Consider the following 27,978-nt stretch of genomic DNA (forward strand, 5'->3'; position numbering starts at 1 on the left):
CTTTCTTAGGGTTTTGTTAACTCTCTCTCTCTCTCTCTCTCTCCCTCTCTCTCTCTCTCTCTCTCTCTCTCTCTCTCTCGTATATGAGTACACTGTAGCTGTCTTCAGACACACCAGAACAAGCCATTAGATCCCATTACAGATGGTTGTAAGTTACCCTCTGGTTGCTGGGAATTGAACTCAGGACAGCTGGAAGAGCAGTCAGTGCTCTTAACCCCTGAGACATCTCTCCAGCCCCAAGTTAATACATTCTAAAGGTCTTTTGTTTGTTCATTTGTTTCTTTAATATTTGTCAGGGTGTTAGGCCTGACTCAGACTTGGGCAAGAAATGGTTCTTTAGGGAGCTCAAGATATCCCAAGAGAAACTGTAACTGAGATAACTGTCCTAGGATGTGTTGGCACACACTTTTAATACCAGCACTTGAGGCAGAGGCAGGTGGATCTCTGTGATTTGAGTTCAGGATAGCCAAGGTTGTTCACAGAGAAATCCTGTCTTGAAAAACCAAAACCCAACCAATCAAACAAACAAATAAAAAATAAATAAAGAAAAGAAATTGTCATTATTGTCAATCAGCTTTAGGATACAGTTTCTATCTAAGGATTCTCCTTTATATGACTTTTCTGAAGTAAAAGAGGGGACCAGAGACGGGTGGATTCTCAAGCCCTTAATTAATATCTGTGAAGGTAAAAATATGTCTTTCCCTCCCTTGTTGACTATGAGTAGAAATCCATCTGCCTTTTGCCATTTGTCCTCTTTTCCTCTTATTTCAGGGACAAAACCCACTGGATTCATGAAAACCATGAAATCTCCTAAGATGACTCATTCATATTCTATCTGTATCTCTCTGCTTTTGTCTGTCTGTCTGTCTCTGTGCTCATGGGTGTGTGTGTGTGTGTGTGTGTGTGTGTGTGTGTGTGTGTACATATCCCAGCCTGCAGATGTTTGCACCTTCACATGAAGGTCACAGCACAGCACTGGGTGTTGTTTCTCAGGCACCATCCGCCTTTTGTTGGTAGTAGATTCTCTTATTAGACTGGAGCTTCTCCAGGTTGGCTAGACCGGCTGGCCAGTAAGTCCCAGAGGTTCACCTGTGTGTCCCCCCCCCCCCCTTGCTCAGCACTGAGATTGCATCAAAGCCCAGTTTTTAAAAGTGGATTCTGGCAATCAAACCCATCCTTATGTTGTTGGGCAGGCACTTGACTCATGCCCCAGACTTGATGTATATTTTATACAAGCAGAAATTTCTTGAGAGTTGAGCATGTTGACACTTGCTTTTAATCCCAGCACTCAGGAGGCAGAAGCAGGCCGATCTCTGAGTTTAAGGATAGCTTGGTCAACAGAAGTTCTGGGACAGCCAGGACTACAAAGAGAAACCCTGTTTTAAAAAACAAAAAACAAACTAAGGGAACAACAACAAAACCAGCTCCCCTAAAACTAACAAAACAAAAAACCCAAGCAAACAAATGAAAACAGGAGGAAGAGATTTCTTTAAAAGACTTTTCATTCTCAGATTAGAATGGTAGCCCACACCTGATCCAAGGATCTCTGGAGTTCCAGGTCTGTGCTTAAAGAACTCATTGTGGTTGGGCTAACTCCCACATCGGCTATGAAAAGATCTCCCTGTATTCTCAGTTTTTGTTTGTTTGTTTGTTTGTTTGTTTGTTTTCCAAGACAGGGTTTCTCTGTATAGCCCTGGCTGTCCTGGAACCCACTCTGTAGACCAGGCTGGCCTCGAACTCAGAAATCTGTCTGCCTCTGCCTCCCAAGTGCTGGGATTAAAGGCATGCGCCACCACTGCCGGGTGTATTCTCAGTTTTTAATCCCTGTGCCTGCAGAGCAGGTTAAGCAAATGTTTGTTCCTTCCCCACCTGCTCAAAAAGAAAAGGCAAGATGCCTTGGCAAAGGTCACATAGCCTTGACCTTTTCAATGTCAACTGCGTTAGTTTCTAGTGTGGCTTTTTGCATAATAAAGAGCTGGGGTAGAAGGACTGACAGAGGCAAAAGACATGGAAGTAGAGCAGAGAACTATAATAGCAGAGAACTTGGCTTGAGTTAGATGTGCTAACCGAGAGACTGCCCCAGCAAACAAGCCAACATCCTTATACTATACACAGGTCTCCAAGTCTTTATTATTAAGTTATAAGTGGAACCCCCACCCCAAAGCCCCACATTACATTGTCCTCAAGATTAACAGAACATGTCTGGACCTTGGACTCCATTTCAGGGCTCACTCACTGCTATGGGGCACTCTTGTCTCTGTCAGCTTTGTCCCTCACACCATGGTCCCCTCATGCCACCCTTCTTGAGGCACTGCCTCTGTTAAAGCCTTTGCCTGAGAGCCCATTCTCTGCGTCCCAGTGTTTCACTGGGATAGTGCTAGTGGGACAGATCTCACCTCTTGATACCCATCATCCCATGATTCCTCTGCCTCCAGCTCTTAGCCTACCTTTTTATTTTTATTTTTTGGCATGAGTGTATATATATATATATATATATATATATATATATATATATATATATACACACATGTACATATGTATAGGGAGACCAGAGATATCCATCTCTGTTGGGTATCTTTTTCAGTCAATTTCCACCCTAATTTTTGAGGATCTCATTGAAACTGGCTAGAATGGCCGGCCTGAGATCGCCAGGGAGTTCCTATTTCTATATCCCCAGGACTGGCAATTATAATTTTTAGCCAGGACTCAGAGCCTTTTTAGGGGAGTGTTCAGGCTCTGAACTCAGGTCCTCATGCTTGAGTGGCAAATGCTTTAGTGACTGAGCATCTCTCTAGATGACCCTTTCCTCCTATTAGAGATTTTTGTACCAGGTGCAGTATAAGAGTTTTCTCTGTTATGCCTCACAACCACTCTTGGTAGGCTCTTTAAAATTCCCACTATACATAAACAAAAATAAGCACCAGGAGGACGGCAAAGCCCAGTTATAGAATGGAAATGGTGTCATTAAATCAAAAAAGCTCTTAGTGAGTAATTTAGGTAAGAACTGATAAAAAATATTGGTGGATTTTTTTTTTTTGCCAACTTGAAGTTATCTTTTCCTCTGTATATTCCCCGCAACTGATCTGCAAAGAAGTGCAAATATATTAAAGCCTTGAGTTGGTGTCTGCGATTCAGCCACATTTTTCATTTATAGGGAAAACATGGGTGAATGTTGTACATTTTCCATCGACCAAACAGGAGACTATCTCTATACAGACAGACAGACGGACGGACGGACGGACAGACAGACAAACAAAAATACCCGACAACTTCCCAGGAACACTTTTGGGGTTTAAGGCCCTGAGGAGACTTTCTATGGTAATTTATAGTCAAAGCCCTTAGTTTGCAGTGAAGACTACTCTTCCCAGCGTGCATCTCGATTGCGTAAAGCTCATGTAAGCGCTTGCTGATGACCGCAGTGCACTTTGGGAATTGTAGTCTATGGAGGCCCAACCGCTTCAACTGCCCGCCAAACAGCCACCGGAAGTACCGGCCCTGAGGGGTGGAGTTGAGCTGGTGGCGGCGGCAGCGGTTGCCAGGATCCCGCGTTGCCGCCTGAGGGACCCGTAATATGGCGGGGAGGAGGAGGAGGAGAAGGCGGAGGACCTAGATGCGCTCTGTCTAAACCGACTGAGGCCTTTGCTTACAGAGGAGGCTGGTCCACGGGCAGAGAAGCTGACCGGGCAGTAGGTGTCAGGTGTGTGCAAGAGGACTGGGTTCGTTTTCCTACGGGTCTAGGCTGAGGTGAGACCCGGCATTGGTGTCCCGAGGGACAGAAGGCCGGCGTTCCGGACCCGGTTTGGCTTCCCTCGGTCACGAGCCCTTGAAGGCATCGGGAATGGGGAGGCGGGAGTTGAGGACCGGGGTCAGGGGGACTTGGAGGGGATGCTTGGATGCTGGCTCCGCCCAGTGAAGCATCCTGCGCTGAAGAGTAGGCACTTCATGGTGACTTCAGTTTGGTGTCGGAGGTAGTGTAGGAGGAGATGGAGGCGTCCCCCGGGGTGTGCACTGGCCATTTCTAAATACTGGTTACCGCAACCAAAGGCCCATAGGAGCGCTGTTTACACCAGCTTTGCCACTCTGGGGCATCTGCAGGATAATGTAGCTGGTTCTCTCAGACACCCATGATGCTGTTAAGTGGTTCCTACCTTAAGAGATGGATTTGGATGAGAAAGCCCTTTCTCATGTTTTCAAGTCACATTTGAGTCTCAGGAAGAACCAAAAATTGTCTCTTCTCCAAGAGTTCACACGGAGGTGATAAAAACACCATTATATCCTCCGTTTGGAAGCAGCTTCCACTTACTGATGCTTCTATTTGTCCTACATACAGTCCTGCGATTGCTGTCTGTGCCTTAGCTCATTGTTTTCTCATAAAATCGCCTTGAGACAGAGCCCCACTTTATAGATGGTGGGGTCCAGGGATATTAGCCTACCATGAATGTACGAACAGCTAGTATGTCCTTAAACAGCATATCTTTCTCCCTTTACAGACTCTGTAGGAAGTTTATGTGTTTGTGGAAAAACTTAGTGGTAAGCAGCCAGCCTTGGAAGCTGTGTTACCTTCGCCTTTCCTTTCAGTGACATTTCTGAGTACAGGTTATGAATAAGTAGATAGGAGCCATGAGGCTATAGGGTTTGCCAAGAGACTTCCTGGACAAAGGTCACTTGTAATTAGGTAGAAATGGAGTAGAAAAGGCATGCCTGGACCTGCTGAGGCTGGTGTGAATGTAAGTGGACCATGGACCAGTAATGCCTGATGCTAAAGTATGGGGTGGTAGGTTTGAGGTTGGGATCACCTTGTCATCAAGACTCCCTTAAAATAAACCTTGCTTGCAAGTGGTAACTGGTGTGAGAAATGTAGTGCCCTCTTGCACAATTGTAGAATCCCGGACTCTCTTTTTAATGACTACTTTTGCAATTGAGAGGTACCTAGTTCTCTGGGAATAGGGTTGTTCTCCAAGTTGCCATTCTCAGAATTCTCTTCATTCTGCTAGTCTTGCTTTACATTGCTTGATCTATTTGCCCTAATTAATTTATTCAATAATTGTCTGAAGTGCCTACCACGTGCTGACACCATTGTGTGTCATGGCGAACCAGTGAGCAAGACTGAGAAGGTACCTGTTCTTATGGAGTTTACGTTTTGGTGGAAGAAGATACACAAAACCCCAGGAAATAAACGAGATCATTTCAGATAGTGGTAAGTACTCTGGAAGCTGGGAAACATCAAGGTGATGTGCTAGTGATTGAGGTAGGGGAATTAGGATGGGCTGAAACTGAAGGTTAGGAAGGTCCAGTCATGCGCTGGATCTTCTGGAGCGTTCTCCAGTCTCACATGAGCACTGGAGCTTGAATGTCCAATTCATTGTCCCGCTGTACGTTACTCTGTTACTGTAGCTTTGCAGTGTGTGGGGGACCACTCAAGGGAAGTGGATAGCTCTCTGCAACAATGGGACATCTCTCTATGATGCTGTTAGAAGAAAAGGAGAACTAATGATGGCAGTTTATATCCTTAACCTTACCAGACTATTGAGTTTCTTTCTTTCTGTGCATAAGCTCAGAAATTATATAACATCATTTTTACTCTCTTTAATAGTAAATACAAAGGGTGTATTTTTAAAAAGTAATTTAGCAGAAATGGATTTATTGGGACTTTTCTTATTTCTTATCTACTAGGAATTTTGGTTAAGATACTGTTAGGTGAGTTGTTAGAGTTGTGCCGGAAAGGGTTCTGTTGCTTCTTAGTCATGTGTTTAAAAAGTGAATGTAAGCCTGCAAACTGATCCTAGCTCTCTAGAGAACCAGTTATTTCTTTGAAGTTGGATCTTCCTGTGCACAAATGGAACAAATATAAGCCTCAGAACAGAGAGAAGTTCTAGCTTGTTATGATTATGATAACATTTCTTTTGTTATTTTCCCTGGCCTTACCGGAGCCAGGGTTACACAATGTTATCCAGAACAGGCATCAGTAAGTACTTGGCACAATGCTAAAAAAGAAGGCATAGGCTGGCTAATCCTTCAGGTCACCTGGGATTTTCATAACCCAAAGTTTTCTAGAGATTGTGAAATTGCTGGGCTGGTTGTTTGAAGTTGCCTAGTGACCTCTCAGGCTTTCAACTATAAAATAAAGTTAATTAATAAATAAAATCCCCAGAGCCAGGAGATTGAGTCAGTTGGTGTCTATGGCATCAAAATGAAGCCTTTAGATGAACAGACAGAAAATTCCAGGAAGTGTTTAAATATTCCAGTACTCTTGGGTAATAAATCGTGTTTTGTCAGCACACTACTAAGAGCACTTTTCTTTCTCCTAGTGTGCGGTGGGAAGATGGAGGAATATGAGGAGTTCTGCGAGAAAGCACTTGGCCGAGCTCAGGAAGCATCGCTGTCCACAGGCAGCTTCCTGCCCGCTCAGGCAGAAAGTGTCTCACTCATCCGTTTCCATGGGGTGGCTGTACTTTCTCCACTGGTAAACTTAGTAATTATTTATGAACGATTTCTTCCATTCAAGCATGTGTACACATGAGAGTAGGTGCTGGAAGAGACCAGAAGAGGGCTTCAGACCCCCTGGAACTGGAGTGATGGGCCACAGAGGAGCTTGGAACTCAGCCTTGGTCCTCTGGGGAGCACTATGCTCTCAGTTGGAGTTATCTCTCCTCCCCTATTTGTTTTAAAATAACTTTTAAAATCTAGTGAACAACTAACGCAGCTCACTGAAAATCCAATGGAAGATTTATAAACAGCTGATGGGATGCCTAATGTTTTTCATAATCACAGAAATACAATACAAATGAGTTAGCATTTTTTTGCCTACTAGATTTGCAATGATCTCATAGGATTTCATGTTTTCATGTTGTAAGGAAATGAATGTTTAATGCACTTTTATCAAGAAGGTCCGTTTATTTTTTGGTAAGCAGTTTGGCAGTGTTCATCAAAATTTAAGTGTTTGTAACTCTTGACTCAGCAGTTCTATTCAGGAAGAATATCTTACAGATGTGCTCAAATAAATATATACAAATTATAACAACATCATTTAAAATAGCAAAAGATTGCTGGGTGTGGTGGCACATGCCTTTAATTTCAGTACTTGGGAGGCAGATCTCTGTGAGTTTCAGGCCAGCCTAGTTTACAAAGTGAGTTCCAGGACAGCCAAGGCTGTTACACAGAGAAACCCTGTCTCAAAAACAAAAATGAAAATAAAATAGCAGAAAGATTAATTACCAACCCAAATGTCCATTAATAATGGACTTTAACTATATCCATTGTTATAAATTTCATGTTCCTATTAAAGTGAATAAGGTAGAGCTACAAGTACAAGCATAGAAGACTGTCCTGTGCTGGGATAGTGTGGGTTTAAATCAGTTTGCCATTCTCCTGCTGGGCAGAACTTGTGGTCCATTTCATTAACTGTTAGAATGGGAACACAAACAGTGAGTGCTGATGATGCTCATAGAATGGGAACACAGACAGTGAGTGCCATGATGCTCGTGATGCTCTTTGGGAGTTAAATTAATGCATGCACAATGCTTAGGCTTGTCCCTGGGTCATAGGTGGCACTCCGTATATGCAAATGTCAATCATTTGCAGCCTCTCAAAACAGAGAATGTTTTTTCTCTGGCAAGGGGTAAGGGAATAGAGGATAGTAGAGAAGATACATTTATTATCATAGTCAATTTGATGTTATTTTTAATTGTGACCATATTTTAAATCAGAATGTTTAAGAACTCCTAAATTTATTTATTTATTAAAAATATTTTTTATTACATATTTTCCTCAATTACATTTCCAATGCTATCCCAAAAGTCCCCCATACCCTCCCCCTCACTTCCCTACCCACCCATTCCCATTTTTTTGGCCCTGGCGTTCCCCTGTACTGGGGCATATAAAGTTTGCAAGTCCAATGGGCCTCTCTTTCCAGTGATGGCTGACTAGGCCATCTTTTGATACATATGCAGCTAGAGTCAAGAGCTCCGGGGTACTGGTTAGTTCATAATGTTGTTCCACCTATAGGGTTGCAGATCCCTTTAGCTCCTTGGGTACTTTCTCTAGCTCCTCCATTTGGAGACCTGTGATCCATCCAATAGCTGATTGTGAGCATCCACTTCTGTGTTTGCTAGGCCCCGGCATAGTCTCACAAGAGACAGCTACATCTGGGTCCTTTCGATAAAATCTTGCTAGTGTATGCAGTGGTGTCAGCGTTTGGAAGCTGATTATGGGATGGATCCCCTAAATTTATTTTTGTTATAAAAGGTCCACATTTTCTGCCAGCACATTGTAATGAGTGTCGTAGCACCGTGGTTGGAAGGGAACACAGTGACCACCCATACCCCACCACTCAGTTCACTCTAAGGTGACATCTTTGGACACATCTTAAAGGACGTAAAGAAGTGATGTGTAGGGTCAAGGTAAAAGCTGAAGACTGGAGGTGAGACTCACATCAGCAGCTGTCAGGTAGAAGCTGCAGCGGGAGCTCCCTCATTCTGTCTGTCTGTCAGTATTTGAGAATCGAGCAGGGTACTTTTCCTTTGAGCTTGATTCAGCTGGCAGTAAGCTGCATTCAGTGACATGCAGAGGTCATATGTGACAGAGCTCCTGGAGTCTTTTTTTTTTTTTTTTTTCTTTTGGTTTTTCAAGACAGGGTTTCTCTGTGGAGCCCTGGCTGTCCTGGAACTTACTCTGTAGATCAGGCTGGCCTCCAACTCAGAAATCCACCTGCCTCTGCCTCCCGAGTGCTGGGATTAAAGGCATGCGCCACCACGCCCGGCTTCTGGGAGTCTTAATATATAGGTTACTTCTCCGTGACACTCACATGAAGTCCTTGAGCCTCAGACACTGCTCTGATGCTTCATACAGCATTTTGGTTGTTCTGATTCAAAGCTGGCCAATTTGACTCTTTTACCATTGAATTGTGTGTCTTGCAGCTTACCATTGAGAAGAGAAAGAAAATTCAAGAGGAAAAGCAGAAAGCACTTGATGTGCAGTCAAGAAAGCAGGCCAACAGGAAGAAAGCCTTACTGACTCGTGTCCAGGAGATTCTTGAAAATGTTCAGGTGTGTCATCAAACTAAACTCTTCTAGATTGAAATGGAGACATCAGAAGTAAACACTGATAACAGCTTTGCAGACAAGCTGACCAAGTATGCCTTATTGTTATGATGTGTTTGAGTGTAATTTGTTGGAGAGAATCCATTTGTTTGTTAGTACTGCCCAGTACTTGAATCAGAGAGGGTCCTTAGACAGTAGCTCTATACACTGGATATAATTGTTTATTGTCTGTCTTGTGACTACAAACTGAATTCTCAGTGTCAGAGATGATAGAATTGTCCATTGTGCTTAACCCCTGTACTAATCAGACTCAGTAAGTCTCACCTAGAGTCTTCAGCTTCTACCCTTGTCACTACCCGTCACTTCTCTACGCGCTTTAGGATATGTCCAAAGATGTCACCTTAGAGTGATCTGAATGGTGGGTTATGGGTGGTCACTGTGTTACCTTCTTCTTATTCTCTGCTAAAGTAAATAACTGCCTTCAAATGTGTGTACATGTGTGTATGTGTGTACAAGTGTGTGTATATGTGTGTGTGTACATGTGTGTGTATGTGTGTATAAGTGTGTGTATGTGTGTACAAGTGTGTGTATATGTGTGTGTGTGTGTGTGTACATGTAAGAAAATTTTGGTTTTAGGTATGGAAAAATGTCATCTGGATTAAACAAATAGGCTGGCCTACATATATCTCCAGATTGAAACTGAAATTATTTAAACAATAATATCTAAAACCTTTTATAATTATTTTTATTTAAATTAATGCAGATTTGTGTAAACAGTTTGTTTATGATTTGGGTCATTTCATACTAAAAAGAAACACCGGTGATTTAAGTGGAAAAAATAATTTCTGCCACACATAGCACTTTTGGTTTTTTGTAATTTTGGGGTTTGTAGTTTGCCTCTGTGACTCCTGCTGTATGGCCATGGGTAGTGAGCCTTACTTAGGGTATTTGTTCTGATTGCTGCCTTCATTTACCTGTGGGGTCGTAGGTAGTGTGGGTGGTAGATTTTAATTTGCAGATTTTAGCTGCTGTCCATATTGGTTAGTGTACAGTAGTTTATTGACTTACTGGTTACTACAACAAAAATGCCAGTGCTCTGGATCTAGTCCATGGAGAGATGAAATTGCTATTAGCTGAGTCTACTAATGAAATTACTCTTGAGTCCCAGAACTTTCTGTTTAGAAAAGGATACATAATGTCAGCTATAAGGAATTCCTTATATAGACAGGGATTTCATGGACTACAGATATTTGGAGGGCCTCTTTCCTCTAAGAAACTTGTGATTCAGTTATAGATTTAAGTTTTTAAATTTAGTTTGTCTAACCTAAGGCACATTTTACTGGTATACTAAAAACATAGCTGTTGAGTATTAAAGATATGAACTATGCAAGGTTCTATGGCAGAATAGTCCATGTCACTTAAACCTGGGAGCATGTCCGTGGACCCCAGGAATATGCACTTCTTTAGGTTTATTTTCATCCTGAGGTTGTCACCATGTACACTTGTATTGTTTATCACCCAGTACCTGGAGATCATTATGTGTCTTGGGACTTAGAAGGTGAAACTCAAGTGCCATATAGTCTAGCAAAACAAAACAAAACAAAACAAAAGCCCATAAAAACAACCCCTCCAGATTTTTAGTATTCAGGATGTAATGAGCTCTCACTTTTTCCTACTTGGTCTCTGAGGCCCACATCATGAGTTGTTCTCATCCTACTGTGTCTGTCGGCTGCTGACCTACTTGTCTGAAAACATACAGCTTGCTGTCTTCACTGGCTGTCACTGATCTGATTAAAGTTGGCTTTGTATGCTGAGTTCTAAGTTGAAAATTTCTAATTGTTAGAAACATAAACAACATGGATGAACTATCATTTACTCCAGAAACACCCCATCTTATGGAGAGGGTTGTTTTTAAGCCAACACGTTTTTTCCAGCTGGTATCCACAGAGGGGTCACAGAGAGAAAGATCCTCAGCAAGGTAGAGGCAGGGTGCTTGTCTCGGAACCAAAGCTCCTCAGAGTGTTTTTTGTTTTGTTTTTGAGTCAGGGTCTTACTAGGTCGCCTTGTATAGACATGTACCTGCTGCCTCCTGCCTCTGCTTCAGTGAGTTCTGGAATTAAAGGGGTGTCTACTATTCCCAGCTAAAACTTTTTTAAAAGTCTCATTTTTATATTTTGTTTGTATGTATATTTGTGCATCATGTGTGTGTCTGGTGCCTGTGCAGGCCAGAAGAGAGCTTTAGGTCTCCTAGAACTGAAGTTAGGAATGGTGAGCTGCATTGTGTGTGTTGGGAGAATACAACTTGGTGCCCCTGCAGGAGCAGCAAGCATCTTAATATTTGATGAGCTATCTCGCTAGCCCCTCATAGGGAGTTTTCAGGAGATTCTTGAATAAGCATATGGGAGGCAGGAGTCTTAGTGATGTCTTAAACAGGTTGTCTTTGTTTTCTAAGTAACTGTGTAAAACATTTACTTACTTGGCATTTATTGCACATGTCATTATTGTTGGCTGATGACCTGTCTTAGGAATAGTTGCTGGTAGTAAGAGTATAAAACAAGAAGGGAGTTAAAGACATAGCTTTTATCCCAGGATTAAACTGAACATGGATAAATTGTGTATATGTGTGTGCATTCATATTATCTTTTCCCTTTAAGTAAACAGGCTAGGATAACCCATATATTTCTTCTGTGGTGGTTTGATCTCCATGCAGTTAAGGATATAGAAATTGATATATAGAATAGAAAGGATATAGAAATTGAATGTATTTTATTTGTCTTTTGTCTTTTTGAGACAGTTTCATTCTGGAATCAGGCTGGTCTTGAACTTAAAGCAATCCTGTTTGAGTCTTCTGAGGGCTCAGGTGACAGGCATGAAAGATCCTTTGTGCTCTCAAATGTCAGAACTCTTAAATCTTCTACTTAATTTTAGAAAATAGTGAAATCTAAGGCTTTTTTGAGGTGGGGTACACTTTTAATCTCAGTGCTTGGGAGCCAGAGGCAGGAGGATCTCTGAGTTCAAGGCTAATCCTGTTTTTATAGGGAGCCTGTCTTAAAAACAAAACAACTACAACAACAAAACCCCAAAGGCTTTGTTTGTTTGTTTTATAATGAAGAAATACTATTTTTTTTTTTTTTTCTGAGACAGGGTTTCTCTGTATAGCCGTGGCTGTCCTGGAACTCACTCTGTAGACCAGGCTGGCCTTGAACTCAGAAATCCGCCTGCCTCTGCCTCCCGAGTGCTGGGATTAAAGGCATGCACCACCACGCCCGGCTAGAAATACTAATTTTTAAATGTCCCTTTTCAGGTTAGAAAAGCACCAAATGCCAGTGATTTTGATCAGTGGGCAACAGAAACCATTTACTCTAATCCAGAAGTCACAGACTTGAATGTTCCTGTTAGAGTTCCAAACAGCTTGCCGAGCCCCACCGAACACTGTACTTCAGTAAAGCTTGAAAAGATAACTGGACTTTTGCCTGTGAATAATGAGGACCAACAAACCCCTAAGCGGGTGGGGCTGCCTGGAGACTCAGAGGTGTCTGGTTCTCTGAGGCAGTGTGAGAGTCCAGAAAGCAGGCAGGCAGAAGATGGAGCTGCTCTAAGGCTTTCTTCAGCAAGCCCACAGGAGACCATCATTTCTGATGTCTTAGGAAAGGAAGAACAGGACCCATCATGTTTGGCTGAAGTCACTCCAGATCCCTACATAATGAGCCTTCAGAATCTAATGAAGAGGTCAAAGGAATACGTGGAAAGAGAACTGTCTAGCCGGAGTCTGAGAAATAGTTTAAAGAGAAGTGTTAATGAAACGCATTCAGACAGAGAAAACGATGCTGCTAAGGCGAGCGACTGTGTAAAGGAGAAGGCCCCACCCATGCCCATAGGCAGGCACTGTGGCTCTGCCATCCCTGACAAACCAAGCCTTAATAAGTCAAATGTTCTCCTCCAAGGTGCTTCACAAGCAAGCAGCATGGGCACGGCAGGCTTAGCTAGCTTTTCTAAGATAGACCTGCCTGCAGGAGCTGCTCCTCCCGCTGCTCCAGATGCCGGATCAGATTTTACAGTTATTCCTACCTTTGTTACTGAAAATAAAGTTAAAAGTCTTAAAGGTCCATATGCCAAATTACCTAGTCCAGAGCCAAGTATGAGTCCTACGATGCATCGGAGGCATTCTCGGTCAGCATCAGCATGTCAGATCCTTATAAACAACCCAGTAAATGCCTGTGAGCTGAGCCCAAAGGGGAAAGAAGAGGCAGTGGATAGAACCGCTCCAGCTGCTGCTGAGACAACAAATGAGTCTGAAACTGTGCCAAAATCACCGACTGATTTGACAGGGGTTTGTTCAAGTAATGTTTCTGCTACCAAAATCACGTCTGAGAGCACAAGAGAGATGGTCGTGGGTAAGCCAAGTCAGAGGCAGCAGGCTTTAGGAGCTCACTTAGGCAATAACGTCACTGTTGAGCGGTCTGCTATGGAAGGTCCCTTCATAGCTGATGACAGGGGAGCCCAGAAGGTGGACGGTACTTGTATGGCTGTGCCCAAGTTGCATGAACTGCAGCCCAGCAGTCAGTGTGTGTCAAGTCAAACCTTGGAAGATGTGTGTGAACTCAAGTCAGCCAGTCTGCTAGCAAAGAACTCCTGCAACTTACAAATGGAACTGAATAAATCTTACGATGTGAAACACCCATCTCCCTTACTTACGCAAACCCAGACTTCCAGACAGCAGATGGACACACCGCCGGTGTTCCGTGGAAACGAGCAGTTTGTAGATAACAGTTTTGAGAAAGTTAAGCGGAGACTTGATTTAGATGTTGATAGTTTACAAAAAGAAAATTGTCCTTATATTATAACAGCTGGAGTAGCTGAGCAGGAGCGGGACCGTCTGCTGGAAAGAAGATACCCCAAGGGATTCGTCCACATTAACAAGAATAAGATGCTAGAAACTAGCCCCAAAGGTAAAAACTTAGAAGTGATTTGAAATAAATTGTCCTCTGTATGGGAGGGCACTCAATTGTCCTGATCTTACTAGAAACATAGCACCTGCTTACTGCCCTTTGCTAAGGTTCCTGTGGTTTTGTTTGTTTGTTTGTTTTTTAACTTATTTATTTATTTTATATATGAGTACACTGTAGCTGTCTTCAGACACACCAGAAGAGGGCTTTGGATCCCATTTCAGATGGTTGTGAGCCACCATGTGATTGCTGGGAATTGAACTCAGGACCTCTGGAAGGTCAGTCAGTGCTCTAATCTACTGAGCCATCTCTCCAGCCTTGTTAAGGTTTCTTAAATCAACCGGGCGTGGTGGCGTATGCCTTTAATCCCAGCACTCGAGAGGCAAAGGCGCAGAGAGGGGCAGAGAGAGAGGGGCAGAGAGAGGGGCAGAGGCAGGTGGATTTCTGAGTTCGAGGCCAACTTGGTCTACAAAGTGAGTTCCAGGACAGCCAGGGCTATACAGAAAAACCCTGTCTCGAAAAACCAAAAAAAAAAAAAAAAACCAAAACTTTTTTTTCCCCTTAAATCAGAGCAAGTTTCCAAACAGCCAGGGCTATGGAGAGAATCTCTGTCTTAAAACAAACAAGCAAACAAACAAAAATCACCTTTATAAGAACCTTAATAAAACCACTCTGTAGGTGGGTGAGGTGACACAGAGGCAGGTGGGGCTCTACATACGAAACCAGCCTGCTCTACTTAGCTTGCTAAGGCCACATAGTGAGACTCTCTTTCCAAAACAATAAAAATATGCCCTTCCCCCCTCCCAAAACAGTTGGTACCGGGGGAATAATCACCTTCCATCCTCTGAGTAGAGAACCATGTGTGGGTGAAGGCTACCTCAGTGAATGCCAGAGCTCACGAACCCACTGCCAAGCCAGGTGCTAGTGTTTAGTGAACATACAGGATGTGGCTGGTCATGCAAGTGGCTGGATCACTGTGAGAGTAAGTGAGGAGGCGGTGGCACAGGGTGGCTGCAGCTGCCCACGGCCCCCCGTGCCTCTTCCCTTAGAGAGTTCTTGTAGTCAAGTGGACTCTTACTCAATGGCGCTGTTGAGCTGAGGGGCTGTGGTTCAAAGGTGTTTTACTTCTCTGTGCTCTCTTCAGCTCAAGGAGCACATCTTAACGCTGGCTGGAGACGGGGAGCCTTGGAGCTCTGTTGACTGAGTGGGGAGGCGAGGAGGTGCAATGCTATGCTTCTGAGTAGCGGGAAAGAAGGGGAGAGGCCAGTGAGGATGGTGCACTGGGGAACTGGCTATGTCTGACCTATGTTATTTGAGGAATATCCTCTGGTCAGAAGCATAGCTCAGGTTGATGGCAAAAAATATGAACTGTTGGACCCGCAATGAGTTTTCTCAATTTAAGCACACATTTCTTTTCAGAAGGCCAGGAACTACTGAAAAGCAAGATGTTAGCTTTTGAAGAAATGCGAAAGAGACTAGAGGAACAGCATGCCCAGCAGTTGTCACTCCTCATAGCTGAGCAGGAGAGGGAGCAGGAGCAACTGCAAAAGGTGAGGCACTGAGATGCGGTGGCCAGCAGTCGGGTTAGTCAGCGTGTGATCTGGGCCATGTGTGTACACTGACAGTTTCCCTCTGTGTATCGTATTTTGAGGTGGTCATTGAGCCTGATATGTAGATAATATTTTGATGTCAGAATGTGAAATCTAACATTTAGGTCCTCACCTAAAAGCCGCTGAGTAATTTGTGGAAGGGCACCTTACTGAATCCTTCATTCAGAATTGCTAATATTTTGAAAGGTATTTTAAAAATAGATGTTGAATATACATTTTCAAGAATGATATTATAAAGATACTCGTTTTGTGATTTTTTTTTAAAAGATTTATTTATTTATTATATGTAAGTACACTGTAGCTGTCTTCAGACACTCCAGAAGAGGGAGTCAGATCTCCTTACGGATGGTTGTGGGCCACCGTGTGGCTGCTGGGATTTGAACTTGGGACCTTTGGAAGAGCAGTCGGGTGCTCTTACCCACTGAGCCATCTCACCAGCCTGCGTTTTGTGATTTTTAATCCCATTTTAAATTCAACTTAAAAATGAAAAACTACCATTTTACAAAGTGAAATCAGCTGAACCAGTTATCCTAACTTTGAGGGAGGATTGAGATAAACAATCATGTACCCTGCACTACACACACTTTCAGGCTAAGCCTAGAGTGGCATTAGTTCAGATTCCATTAAAGGATGCTGTCCTACATGGTCAACTTGCAGGAAATAGAAGAGCAGGAGAAGATGCTGAAGGAGAAGGCAGTTACGACGGACGTCTCTGACTTGAACAGTGCACTGGAGTGGAGACAAAGAACCGATTCTGCTTTGCTAGAAACCATGCTGTCCCAAGTGGACTCACTCCAGACTTCAAACAACTCTGGTAGAGTTTTAAGAATTGTTTTCCTCTTGACAGTTATTGTGTAGTGAGCTATTTTAATCATAGGTTTCTTCTGGTAATTTAATGCCCATTCCACCCCCTATTTGCCTGCTGTTTAGTAGCCATGAAAAATGACATGATATGGGATCTAAGGCCACAGAGCAGGTGTCCTTGAGAGGACTCACCATAACAAGAGCAGGCGGTTGGGCCCAGAGCCTGGCCCCTCATTCATGCAGCAGGTGCCATGCTCAGGTGAGAGCAGTTGGCTATCTCCTGAGTGGTTTGGAATTACCTCTAATTCCCCAGCAGCAGGAAGATCTTTTCACAGCATCAGTTATCCCGAGTTCTGTTTGTCTTGAAAAGCTCCATCTGGCACAGAAGCTGAATGTCCATGGATATTTCATGTCTGCGTTTGGCTCAGTCTCTGAGATGGCTGTTATTCGAGTGTCACAAATGTTTATTACAGCATTTTGCATATTCTGATTATGTGACATTCAGTATGATGCCACAGATCACTATACTAGTCTGTACTGTGTGTTTCTCTAGGCTTCATAACTTCTGCCCTGCAGTACAGCTTCGGCTCTGCAGGTGAAGCACCGTTCTACCTCTGGGGATCACTGACCAGTGGCGTGACCAGAGTCTCAGGAACAAGGCCTTGTGGACGGGCCCAAGCTAAATGGTCTCAGGTGGGGACCTTGATATATGTCTGTCAGTTTCTTTTACATGTTTGTTTATTGGGGTGGGGCTTGCATGTCACAGCATAAGCATAGAGGGTAGCTTGTGGGAGTTGGTTCTTTCTGTCCATCATGTGGGTCCTAGGGCCTGGTGGCTGGTGATTTTACTTACCGAGCGACTCATCAGACCAGTTTATCTTTCTAAAGAGCTATGTTTTAGGTTGTATACTGAACATGAGTTTAATATTTTTGGTACAGATGAAACTCCATGAGCAAATGTCTAGGAAGGAATGTTAGCTGGTGATAGATTGAATCATAATTAAGTATGGTGCTAGGATTCTTACAGCATTGTTTCTAATTTCCTTTTAGGTTTTTAATCCAGAAATACACGCAAAATTTAATAAAATAACTGCCGTGGCAAAAGGGTTTCTTACTCGTAAACTTATGCAAACAGACAAACTGAAGCAGCTTCGACAAACTGTAAAAGTAAGGTTACTGAAATTCCTTGTTTTTCACTTCATTTCAGTCTTCTGACAGCTGAGCTCAGGATTCAGTTCAAATGTCTTTAATTATTGTAATTTATTGATTTCATAAGTGATTACTTAGATGTGTTTTCCAGTGTACTTCCCCCTGCCCCAATAGAGTTGTGTGTAGAATGGTCATTTCAGGCATAACATGGCCGCTGCACACTTATTTGTTTGTGTGTGCGTGTGCTTGTGCGTGTGTGTGTCCCACAGGCAGACATGGGGTGTCCTCACCGTCACTCTCCCTTTTACTACCTTAAGAATCTCTCACTGAGCGTGCAGGTGCCCTGAGTCTCCTGAGCCTGTCTGGCCTAGCACTGGAGTTACAGGCCACGTGGTCACGCCTGGTTTTTTACATGTGTATTGCAACTTTGAACCCATGTTCACTTCTGTGCACAAGAGTGCTCTCGCCTCCTGGGCCGTCTGTCTACCCAGTCCTGGCGAACTCTGGAACTTACAGTTGTGATTATTTACTTAAAACGTGTTTAGGATTAGGTCCATGAGCACCCTGTCATGAAGATGGACTGCTGGTAGGCCCCGCCTCTCCCTGTGGATTTATTCAGTTAATGGTTGGCAAGAGGGAGAGACATTTCCCTCCTGCTGCAGCCACTAGTAAGGCACCCATGCTCTTGCAGCAGCCCTAATGAAACTCACTGAAAGAAGGGGCATGAAATTAGGAGAGGAGCCTGTGAGGAAAGGGGGCGGGGAGTGGCAGGAGGGGAGGGAACGTGAGAGGGTCACAAGAGTGTGAGTGTAATCAAAATATATAATTAATATATTCAGGATGGCTCAGTGGGCAAAGGCATCTGCCACCAAGACTGACAACCGAGTTCAGTCCTCAGCATCCACACAGAGAAAGAGCAGTCCTCCAACTTCCGCACATGCACTGTGGCACACCCTAAAACCGCGCGCGGAGACAGGGCTGGCTTCTCTGTGTAGCCCTGGATGTCCTAGAACTTACTTTGCCTCCCAAGTGGCCCCACATTTCTCTTTTAAAGAGTGAAGCTGGAGAGATGGTTCATCAGTTGAAAGCACTGGCTATTCTTCCAGAGGACTGGGGCTCCGTTCCCAGCATCCACATGGTGGTTCACAACTGCCTGTAACTCCTGTTCCAGGGGTTCTGACACTATCTCTGGACATCACAGGCACTGCACACACGGGGTGCACTTGCAGGCAAACACTCAGGCATATAAAATAAATCTATTTTTGAAGAAAAAACAAGAGCATCCTAACATAGAAGCCCTAGGTGTATGAGGTCAGCTAGCACAAAGGTAAAACAGCTTTTTACCATCTCAAGTGCTTTGAGAACCTTCTCCCAGTTCTATTTGTTCTGTTACAGAAAACTAGTCAGAGAGGTGGGAAATGAAAGCCTCCGCCCCAAGAGGCTGCAGCAGAGCAGGCTATACCCAGACCAGGGTACAAAAAAATTAGCTCGTGCCAGGGGTGGGCATGTGACTACCATGTGCCAAAAGGCTCATGGAGATGCCTGAGTTGATTAATTTGAGCCTCGTCCCTGTGAGAGAATAATAGAAGTAGGGATCCCCTGAGGTCTTGGGTCTTTTAGGGCCAAGGGTATCCTGGGGCCCTTGGAGGACATTTCTTAGCTCTTCCCCGTCTCCTTTCCACCCATCCCCTCCACCTCTATGCAGTCACCACATAGCCTCTGGCTCACAGAGTGTGCACACAGAGGGCAAGGTTGGTAGGCCTACCTGGAGGGGAGCTGGCACCGACAGCTTTTTTGTGATAAACTACCTGTGGTTGTGTCACCTCTGTGAATAAGGGATATCATTTCTTCTGCTAGTGACAACTTGATGACTCTCTAGAAGGAGAACTGGTGTGAATGAGTTTAGAAAATGACCTGGAGAGATAGCTGGAGAGATGGCTCAGTGGTTAAGAGCACCAACTGCTTTTCCAGAGGTCCTGAGTTAAATTCCTAACAACCACATGGGGGCTCACAACCATTTGTAATGGGATCTGATGCCCTTTCCTGATGTGTCTGAAGAGAGCCACAGTGTACTCATATGTATTAAATAAATAAATAAATAAATAAATATTTTTTAAAAAGAAAGAAAATGACTTAAATCATCCACTCCCGAGTGGGCAAATTCACGGTTTTCTTCCACAAAGTATTTATTTATTTTTGGAGACATGGTCTCACTCTATCTCAAGCTGGCCTCAAACTCATGGCAGCCCTGTTTGAGCCTTTTCATTGCTGGTCCCAGCTATGGGTCACCATCCCCAGCCTGAGCAGTCTTACAGCAGCACAGGCCATCTTACTCATCACGGGCATTCTCCTGCTGCCATTTATCTGTCCCAGCCCATCCAGGCTCTGGCAGTGAGCCTCTGTCCCACCCTGGGCTGCATTCTTCTGCTCTACAGCGTGGCTTTTTGATAGATGGGGAAGTCCCCGTAGGTCGCAGCTATAGGACTGGCCCTATAGTCCCTGCATGTACTTCCTTGTCAGGCTCCTCCGCTGGTTATCCTCTTTATCTTTAGTGTCTGAATATTGCAGTGGGCGCTCCCTCCAGGCCCTGTTTATCACTAGGGACAATTGTAAATTCAGCAGTGTGGTCAAGGATTGTGACTGCCTGCCTTTTCACCAGTACCAGAGGTTTTAGATCCTTCAGACTTGGCATTCACTGTGACACACAAATGTTCTCACAGATGGGCCGTTAAGGTCCTGGACACCACATGTGAGTAATAATGGAGGTTCAAATGACTGCTCTTCCAGAACCACCTGAGCAGGTCACGTGGCCTCCCTGACGGAGAGGATACAGAAGCCAGCCTGAACGGCACAGCGTCAGAGTTTGCGGTCCCTCTGCCGTTCTGGGCAGGAGGAGGCAGGGAAACATGGGGAGGGGGCTATGGCTGCTTGATATGTCATCAGTAATCATTTTTGTGTTCTTAGTAATTTTTGATGGAGAAAGAATAAAAGGAAACTTCCTAGAAACTGGTCTCTTTCTTTCAGGACACCATGGAATTCATACGAAGTTTTCAGTCAGAAGCCCCTCTGAAGAGAGGTGTCGTCTCAGCCCAAGATGCTTCCCTTCAGGAACGAGTGTTAGCTCAGGTAGATGCTGCTGCCCTGAAGGGCTCCTGACTGGAGAAATTGGTCAGGTCCTAACTGGAGGCCCAGGGTTAGAAATGTATTTCTCTCGTTGTTTAAACAGGGAAAACTGGTTTTAATGAAAACTTCTGTACCTTCTTATTCCAAATGAAAGAAGTACACACAGTATACATTGTACTACTAAATTCTAGCCTCATCTTTTGAGTGTAGACACTGGTTTCGTCTTTCACACCTAGTTGCGAGCTGCTCTGTATGGTATTCATGACATCTTCTTCGTAATGGATGCAGCCGAGAGAATGTCAATCCTCCATCATGATCGAGAAGCCCGCAAAGAGAAACTGCTCCGGCAAATGGTATGTTACCCCATACGACTTTCTGCTGGAGAGGCTTTTCTGAGCTTGGGTGACGGAGGCTCTGTGGCATTCCCAGCAGCTCCAAAGCCTCTATTGGGGTCCCCAGCACTACTGAGCTGTGTAGGGAGCGCCCCAGGAACTGCACAGTGACAGAATCCTGTACTGAAACCTTGAAGGTTTTGTTTTGGTAGCTCATAGGAAACTGTCAACTGCTCCTAATTGAGTTTTGTTAACACTTTCATACAGGTTTTGTCATTTTTGAAGTCTGAAAAGTGGTTCCAAATTGATTTAGAACACTGCCTATTTAGAGTGCTGGCTGGCAACCACACACAAAAGTATAAATAATAATAATTTTAACATGCTTAAAATCAGATTACTTAAAAACGTTAGCTAAGTGCCTGGCTGTGGTGGCACATACCTTTAATTCCAGGAATCAGTTCAAGGCCAGCCTAGTTGATATAGATAGCTTCAGGATAGCCAGGTCTACGTAGAGAAAGGTGTGCGCTACCACCGCCTGGCTCTGGATTGTCTTAGATCATAACACAGTGTGTTGATTGGTACCCGTCAGCCTGATGCTCCTTTTGTAATTGAAGGATAAGATGAAAAGTCCACGAGTGGCGCTTTCAGTGGCAACACAGAAGTCCCTGGACAGGAAGAAGTTCATGAAGTAAGTTCTGTCTGCTACTTTATTACCAGCCAGTTAATTCTAGTTATCAGTCCCTCTGTTGCAGAGGAAGTAAAGAGGGACTGGGGAGACGGCTCCGTGGGTAAGCGTGCTGGCTGCTTTTGCAAAGGACCAGGGTTTTATTCCCAGATGTCCTCTTCTGGTCTCCATAGACACCTCATACACATTCTACACTCACATGTGTTTAGGCAGAATACTCATATGCATAAGGTAAAAATTAAAATTAGAAAGAAATAACAATTCGCTCTTCTGCAGTTGAGCTAAGCTAATAGAAATCCTTTGTTTTCTCTCTCTTTTTAAAGACACTGCAGCCTTTGCTACCTGCAACATGATATAGCCTAATTTGTGATTAAAGGTATCTGCCACCATGCTGGGTAGAAAGTCCCTCTAGATATAGAAATTTATTGAAATGATTTATCATTTGATGAATTATCAATTATTATGAACAGCCAGTTTGTATGACTGATAGTCAAACAATCTCAATAGTTCTTATTTTTTAATATTTAATTATTTCACCATTTGAATAAATTTCCCCTGATATCCGAAAGATATCCTGGGCAAAAGCTCAAGAGGAAGTATATTTTAGTAACATCATTTAGAAACGTAAAGAAATTTTTAGTTTTATGTGTAAGAACGTTTTGCCAGCTTGTAGATTTGTTCACGGTGTGTATGCTTGGTGTCCACAGAAGCCAGAGAGGGCTTTGGGTCCCCTGGGACTGGAGTTACAGACGGTTGTGAGCAGCTGGCAACCCAGTCTAGGTCCTCTGGAAGAGCAGCAGCACTCCCAGGCTCTGAGCCCTTTTCTTGACGCTGGTTTTCTCTATGCTCAGCACAGGCCGTTAGCAGGCCCTCGTGTCTCAGTGCTCTTCTGTCATTTGTTAGCCTGTTCCCTCCCTTCTCAAACAAACATATTGCCCTTGTCTTTACATTGTGCTAGAGTTGCTGAGATGGGAATGCCAAATAAGAAGTTCCTGCTTAAACAAAACCCCTCAGAAACAAGGTAAGAAAAATCACTTCATCCCAGTGAGAGGCTTTGTTTTTGTTTTTATTTTTAAAGAAAATAGTATGCCTAAGCTTGTTTTTTTTTTTTTTTTTTTTTTTTTTTTTTCCTGTGCATCAGTAGACACTCCTGGAGGAGCTGAGGCTGGCACTGATATTAATGTCTGGTCCTATTTATTCCTGGCCACATGTGGGTCAGGTCTGAGGTTCCTGGCACTGTTTGTAGGACAGGCCATTTCTGGCAGAACTTTCAGAATACCAGGGAGTCTTCAGTGCTCGTTTAAAGACCTCAGGACACCGACTTTCTGGTTCATACAGTTTGTCTTTCCCTCTTGTAAAATGAGTGTTTTGTCTCATGTTTGAGAAGTTGGCATTTGTAAGGCATATCAGAAAATTCTTTAAAGGCGCAGGGATTGCATGTGTTGGCTATTGCTCTCCTGCTGAAAACCTGAGGTCTGAGCTCATGGTGAGCCAAGAGTGAGTCCCTTCCTAGTGCTTTAGTCAGGCAGCTCCTCCCCGTGATGGACAGCACCGATGGCTTCTAACCTCACCATTGTCACCTTTCACCCGTTGAGAGAAAGTAGGAAAAGTGGAATTTGTCTTTGGAATTAATTTTGCATTTAATTTGTCAACAGAGTCCTTCAGCCAAACCAAGGACAGAATGCACCCGTTCATAGGCTACTTAGTAGACAAGGGTAAGAATGCCACACATGGGGATGTGAAAGTATTCAAGCCGAGATCAGTACGAGATCTACAGTCTGTGCTGTACTGTGTCCGATTTGTGTGCAGATAGCCCTCGTGCTGCGCTGCTGTGTAAATCTTTTAGTTCACATCTGCGTGGGCATGCTTTTACTTCTCATTTCATACCATCGTACTCATTCTGTGTTTTAATATACGCTTCTTTGTCAAGTAAGTTTAGCCTCACCAATGATTCTCCGACCAAGTGTGAAGCAGGAGTCTGGGCTCCTGCCAGAAACACAGGTGCGGCTCTCCTGATGGCTGGGTGCGTGTGCGGGATTTCAGTTCTTCTCAAAGCTTATGCTCTCAGTAGTTGATGCTGTGTGCTTGTTTTCTCTGAAGTGCAGACCTTCATGCAAGTGACTGATTAACCTTTTTATATTCAATTAGAACCCCTAAGACTTCAGTGAAGGGGGTTGTGCAAAATAGACAGAAGCCTTCACAGAGCAGAGTGCCTAACAGAGCGCCTGTGTCAGGTGTGTAGCGATGAATTCCTGGAGCCCGTTCACCAAGGGGCGAGCACAGTCTGCCCTGACTCAGGCGTCACAGTGGGACACACAGTCTTCCTTGCCATCAGTGTTGATATATTCATGGATATTCCTGTTGGTGACCATTGTTTTAGTGTTTTGTGGAGGCCAGGACATCCTATGAGTTAGGCTACCTGTCTTAATGACTAGTCATTTTATGGGTAGCTCTGTTTTTAATTTGGAAAGTTTTGTAGAATTACCTAGGCTTACGCAGAATCTCTATATATGAGAAGAAATGGTCATCAGAAATGGTCATCGCATACCTCATGTGGTCTGTCCGGCCTGTGGCAGCGTGTTAGCCACGGTTCTGAGACTGCGCATGACCGAAGAATCCACAGTGACTACGCAGGTGTGTGGGAGGGAGTCCTGAGCGTCTGTAAGTGTCTGTAAGAAGCCTGAGCCAAATCTCCTTACACTCGTCATTTGAATGCTGTTCAAGGGTGAAACTGAAACCTGTTTGAAAATTCAATTTATGGTGGCAAGAAAGACGATTCAGTCTTGAGCTTAGTCAAAACTCTTACCAAATGCTTTGATACTTGTTGGTGTTCTGGTTAAGACGTTTTGATTATGCTCACTGCATTATGCAGCCCGTTAAAACCACTTTACAATGCTATGCTTTCAACTGCTGCTTTCTGACACTCATAGGCAGCAATATAATCCCCAAACGATGGAGGGAGCTTGACTTAATCCTAGTCTCCCCACTAATAAACTACTAGGCAATGTTTGTAACTACGTGAGAGAGTGGTTTCCTCCAAGTTAGGCAAGAAGAAGCAGTGGTCCATAAAGTGACTTTGTTCCCGATCCTTTAGTCTTTTGTGTTATTACTCGTCATTCACATAGATTCCAAGAGGGACACGCTGACAGCAAATGTGAGATCGTTGTAGACCTTTTGCTTTATAGACCTTTTGCACGAATTCTGTGCACACAATTTGTAATGTCACATGTATCTAGGATATTTTACAAGGTTTTCTTTTGAAATCACTGAGTGACAATCATTGGAGTTGTTTGAGAGTCGGAGACTGCTTGCTTTAGAGACCGTCAGCTTTGTAAGAAGTCAGACCAATCAAGCAGCTCTGTTGCTTGTGACATTATGGGCGTGTTAGGGTGTTTTCAGCTCTTCTCCTGTGAGTGTTGCAGGCTTCGGTTGCTCGCGGGTGGCTGGACGATCATTATGGCGTAAGTACTGTTCTGCCCAGTAGCATCGGTTTGCCTCAGTGACCACTTTCCATGGTCTTTCCTCATGCATTTCATCTCATGATTTGTCACTTGTGAGTCTATAAGCAAGGAGGCAAGTGCTCTTTGCACTGAGTAATTCACATTATAAGCAGGAAATCGCCACAGTTAGTAATGTATAATGGAACTCAGTTTTATAGCTATTAAGTTTAATTGCATTGCAGCACAGTAATATAAATATAATCAACATGCATAGTTTTACCTTCCTAAACAAGCAAAATGCCTTTTTATTAATGTTTGAATGTATAGACAATGAAAGCACAGAATTCTCAGTTTTTTGTAAATTTTACATAAATGGAGAATTTGACATAGTGACTAAAATGCTAATTATCAGTCCACTATTGCTCTTAACAAAATTACCTCACCCTGGCATATTTCTAATGTCTTGGGTTATGTTTTAAGAAAATTTGAAATTATGGCTTGATTTGGTCTACATGAGTATTAAGTATTTTATTAGTAATCGATTTATTTAAAAACCTTGTCTATTTTTATATGGGAGAGGGGCCCACTTTATAGCCCAGGTTGGCATTGAACTTATAATCTTCTGAGATGACCTCTGCATGGATGGTCGCAGTTAGCACACCCAGTTCCAAACACTTGTTTTTGTCATGTTCAAATAGCATTCTTGTAGGCTGAATTTTCAAGTGCCTAAGGATACTACACAGCATTTAAAGTATAGTTTCTACAAATTTTCATTCTCGGAGTCTATGCTGGAAGCGTTTTGTGTATGTTAGAGCAGACATTCAGCAGGTCCAAAAACCACGGACCAGAGTAGAGCAGGAACTGATGGGATAGGACAGGAGATGGAGATGAGGTCAGCTGAGTTCTCAGAGCTTCCAGCTCTAGCTCTGTCAGCTGAGGCAGCTGATGGCTGATGCTATGTGACAGTTTCTACCTCAGGAATAAGTTTAACAACATTCATTGCTTAGCCTCATGCCTAGTAACTTACTAAATTATATCACAGAACATTTCTAACTTTGAGAAGTAATAATAATCTTGTTCTATTTTTAGGAGCATATGCAGGAAAAACCCAAAGAAAGCGGCCAAATGTTGCGACAATTTAAGAAGACAGCACTCACTGGGATGAAGCAGGGAGCAGGGCTGCCGCCACCCACATTCCACTCTAGTTGGGGCTTGTGACTTAGCCCTGGACTCTGTTTCTGCAGGCAAGGGACAGCGAGGGCTGAGCATTGGCCTGTATAATCTGGTCAGCTTGGACAATTCCTGCCTCATTTCCTATTAATGTTAGTTTGGATAAAAATAATTAGCATTTAGTAATTGCCTTGTTTCTGAGTTTAGCCTATATAAACATACTATATGTGCCCAGAGGTCTACAGTCACCCTTTTTTATAAACATAAAAAGACATCTAGACTTATTTTTACAAATTATTGGAAAGATATCATCAATCGTAAATTAGCCCTAAAACCTAAATTTCATTCATGAAATTTTTTTCTAATTTTAAACACCCAGAATCCCATGTCCTTTGACTTGCAGTGTAGCTATCTAGAATGAAACACTTGCCTTGCTAATCCCAAGTAAGAAGTGACTGGGTGGGGGGTTGCGGGGAGGGGTCTTGGTTTTGGGTAGAAGCACACATTCCTGCAGACAGCTAGTTGTTTTATAGAAATGTTAGGTTTCATGTGTGTTACTATTAGGTATATATAGGCTAGATTGTGCCCACTATCCTGGAAGGTGGCAAGTTTAGAGACGATAGCACAATTTTCATGAACATAGCACTGGGGCATGCACTGTGATGGGGCAGTGGAGCGCATGCGGCTAGTTCTAGTTAGTCTATATTGTTTGTTTTTTCAGTCTTCTTTTTCTAGCATGCTTTACATAGGAGAGAATAAAGGGCTATTTAATAAGCAATCCGGATCTCAGAGAACATAGTAATACTGTCTAGTTTAAAGCCTGCAGTAAAGGTACTCAGATTTATGGCTTTCATGACTAACACTAAACACATCAGCCAACAATGTACCAAGAAAACATGATTTTATGAAACAGAATGTCACCATATAATTCCAAAAAGGGCTTTGTGCTTCTCATGTAACATTGGGATTGTGTAGATTTGAACCTTATAACTTGAATTTTAAAGATAGTAGCATTTTGAAGATGCTTAATAACCTTTTTAGGAATATGGAGATAAAGATTGTTTTTCTGATTTTCTTCCATCTGAAGTTTGACTTTTATACCCAGCCAGAAGTTACAAAATGATGACCCACTCTGGGTATAAGCTTGATTTCCTTTGTTGAGACTTACCCTTCATTGAAGAGAAAAAGAAGACAGTCAAAAAAGGTCCAGGTTACAAAGTTCTCCTCATAGGTGGAAAGGTTTACTGCAGTGTTATCCTCTAAGTGTGATAAACTGTGCTTTACCGCTCCGAACACTCAGGACTCCGTGTGTATCAGTGTGGGCTCCTCAGTAAGGAAGAGGAGCTCAAAGTTTGTGTGTATTAATATGAATTAGCTAACGTGAACTATGTTTTGGAAAGTTACAACTACTTTTACATTAAGGATGAGAAACTGGAGTGTTTTTGATTTCATGGTAAAAGTTTGTGTGTTTTACATTTGAATGTTCACAGTTTTCTCTCAGAGAAGTGCCAGACATTGTTTTGTGCTTTTGAAGAAGTTTTATTTATATGCATTATTTTTATTGTTTTTACTTTGACTGGAATGTTTATTGTGAACTGTATTTATTTTTATACTTTGATTTTCACTAGTTTTGCTTTTATGTAAAAGTCAAAATAAACTTTTCATCCTAAAGGAAATCTTG

The 27,978-nt window shown here is 43.2% G+C and overlaps 1 protein-coding gene across 5 annotated transcripts; it reads left to right on the forward strand.

Annotated features, from left to right (window-relative positions):
- Positions 1 to 3,463: 3,463 nt before the first annotated feature.
- Ccp110 (centriolar coiled coil protein 110) lies at positions 3,464 to 27,973 on the forward strand. Of its 5 annotated transcripts, none has more exons than NM_182995.2 (16): positions 3,492 to 3,697; positions 5,055 to 5,197; positions 6,309 to 6,463; positions 8,916 to 9,044; positions 12,343 to 13,987; positions 15,404 to 15,534; positions 16,252 to 16,408; positions 16,952 to 17,091; positions 17,449 to 17,565; positions 20,572 to 20,673; positions 20,907 to 21,023; positions 21,617 to 21,690; positions 22,646 to 22,708; positions 23,343 to 23,402; positions 23,836 to 23,921; positions 26,217 to 27,973. In NM_182995.2, exons 3-16 carry the CDS (start codon positions 6,323 to 6,325, stop codon positions 26,267 to 26,269), a joined length of 3,015 nt encoding a protein of 1,004 aa, NP_892040.1. In that variant the 5' UTR covers positions 3,492 to 3,697; positions 5,055 to 5,197; positions 6,309 to 6,322; the 3' UTR covers positions 26,270 to 27,973. The 5 variants fall into 5 exon arrangements, with proteins under 5 accessions (XP_017177399.1, XP_006507222.1, NP_892040.1 ...); NM_001360793.1 differs by having other exon boundaries at positions 15,407 to 15,534; XM_017321910.1 differs by lacking the exon at positions 23,836 to 23,921 and having other exon boundaries at positions 3,464 to 3,697; positions 15,407 to 15,534; positions 26,217 to 27,489.
- Positions 27,974 to 27,978: the final 5 nt, after the last annotated feature.

Source organism: Mus musculus, chromosome 7 (genome assembly GCF_000001635.26).
Source record: "Mus musculus strain C57BL/6J chromosome 7, GRCm38.p6 C57BL/6J".
In the NCBI taxonomy this organism is placed as follows: domain Eukaryota; kingdom Metazoa; phylum Chordata; class Mammalia; order Rodentia; family Muridae; genus Mus; species Mus musculus.

What these genes read in the sequence shown, in the direction of transcription:
- Ccp110 (NM_182995.2), top strand. Translation starts at nt 6,323, where the DNA reads ATGGAGGAATATGAGGAGTTCTGCGAGAAAGCACTTGGCCGAGCTCAG. An exon ending in AGAAACTGCTCCGGCAAATG is followed by an intron (nt 21,024 to 21,616) that starts GTATGTTACCCC and finishes TTGTAATTGAAG; the next exon opens with GATAAGATGAAAAGTCCACG. An exon ending in CAAAACCCCTCAGAAACAAG is followed by an intron (nt 22,709 to 23,342) that starts GTAAGAAAAATC and finishes ATTTGTCAACAG; the next exon opens with AGTCCTTCAGCCAAACCAAG.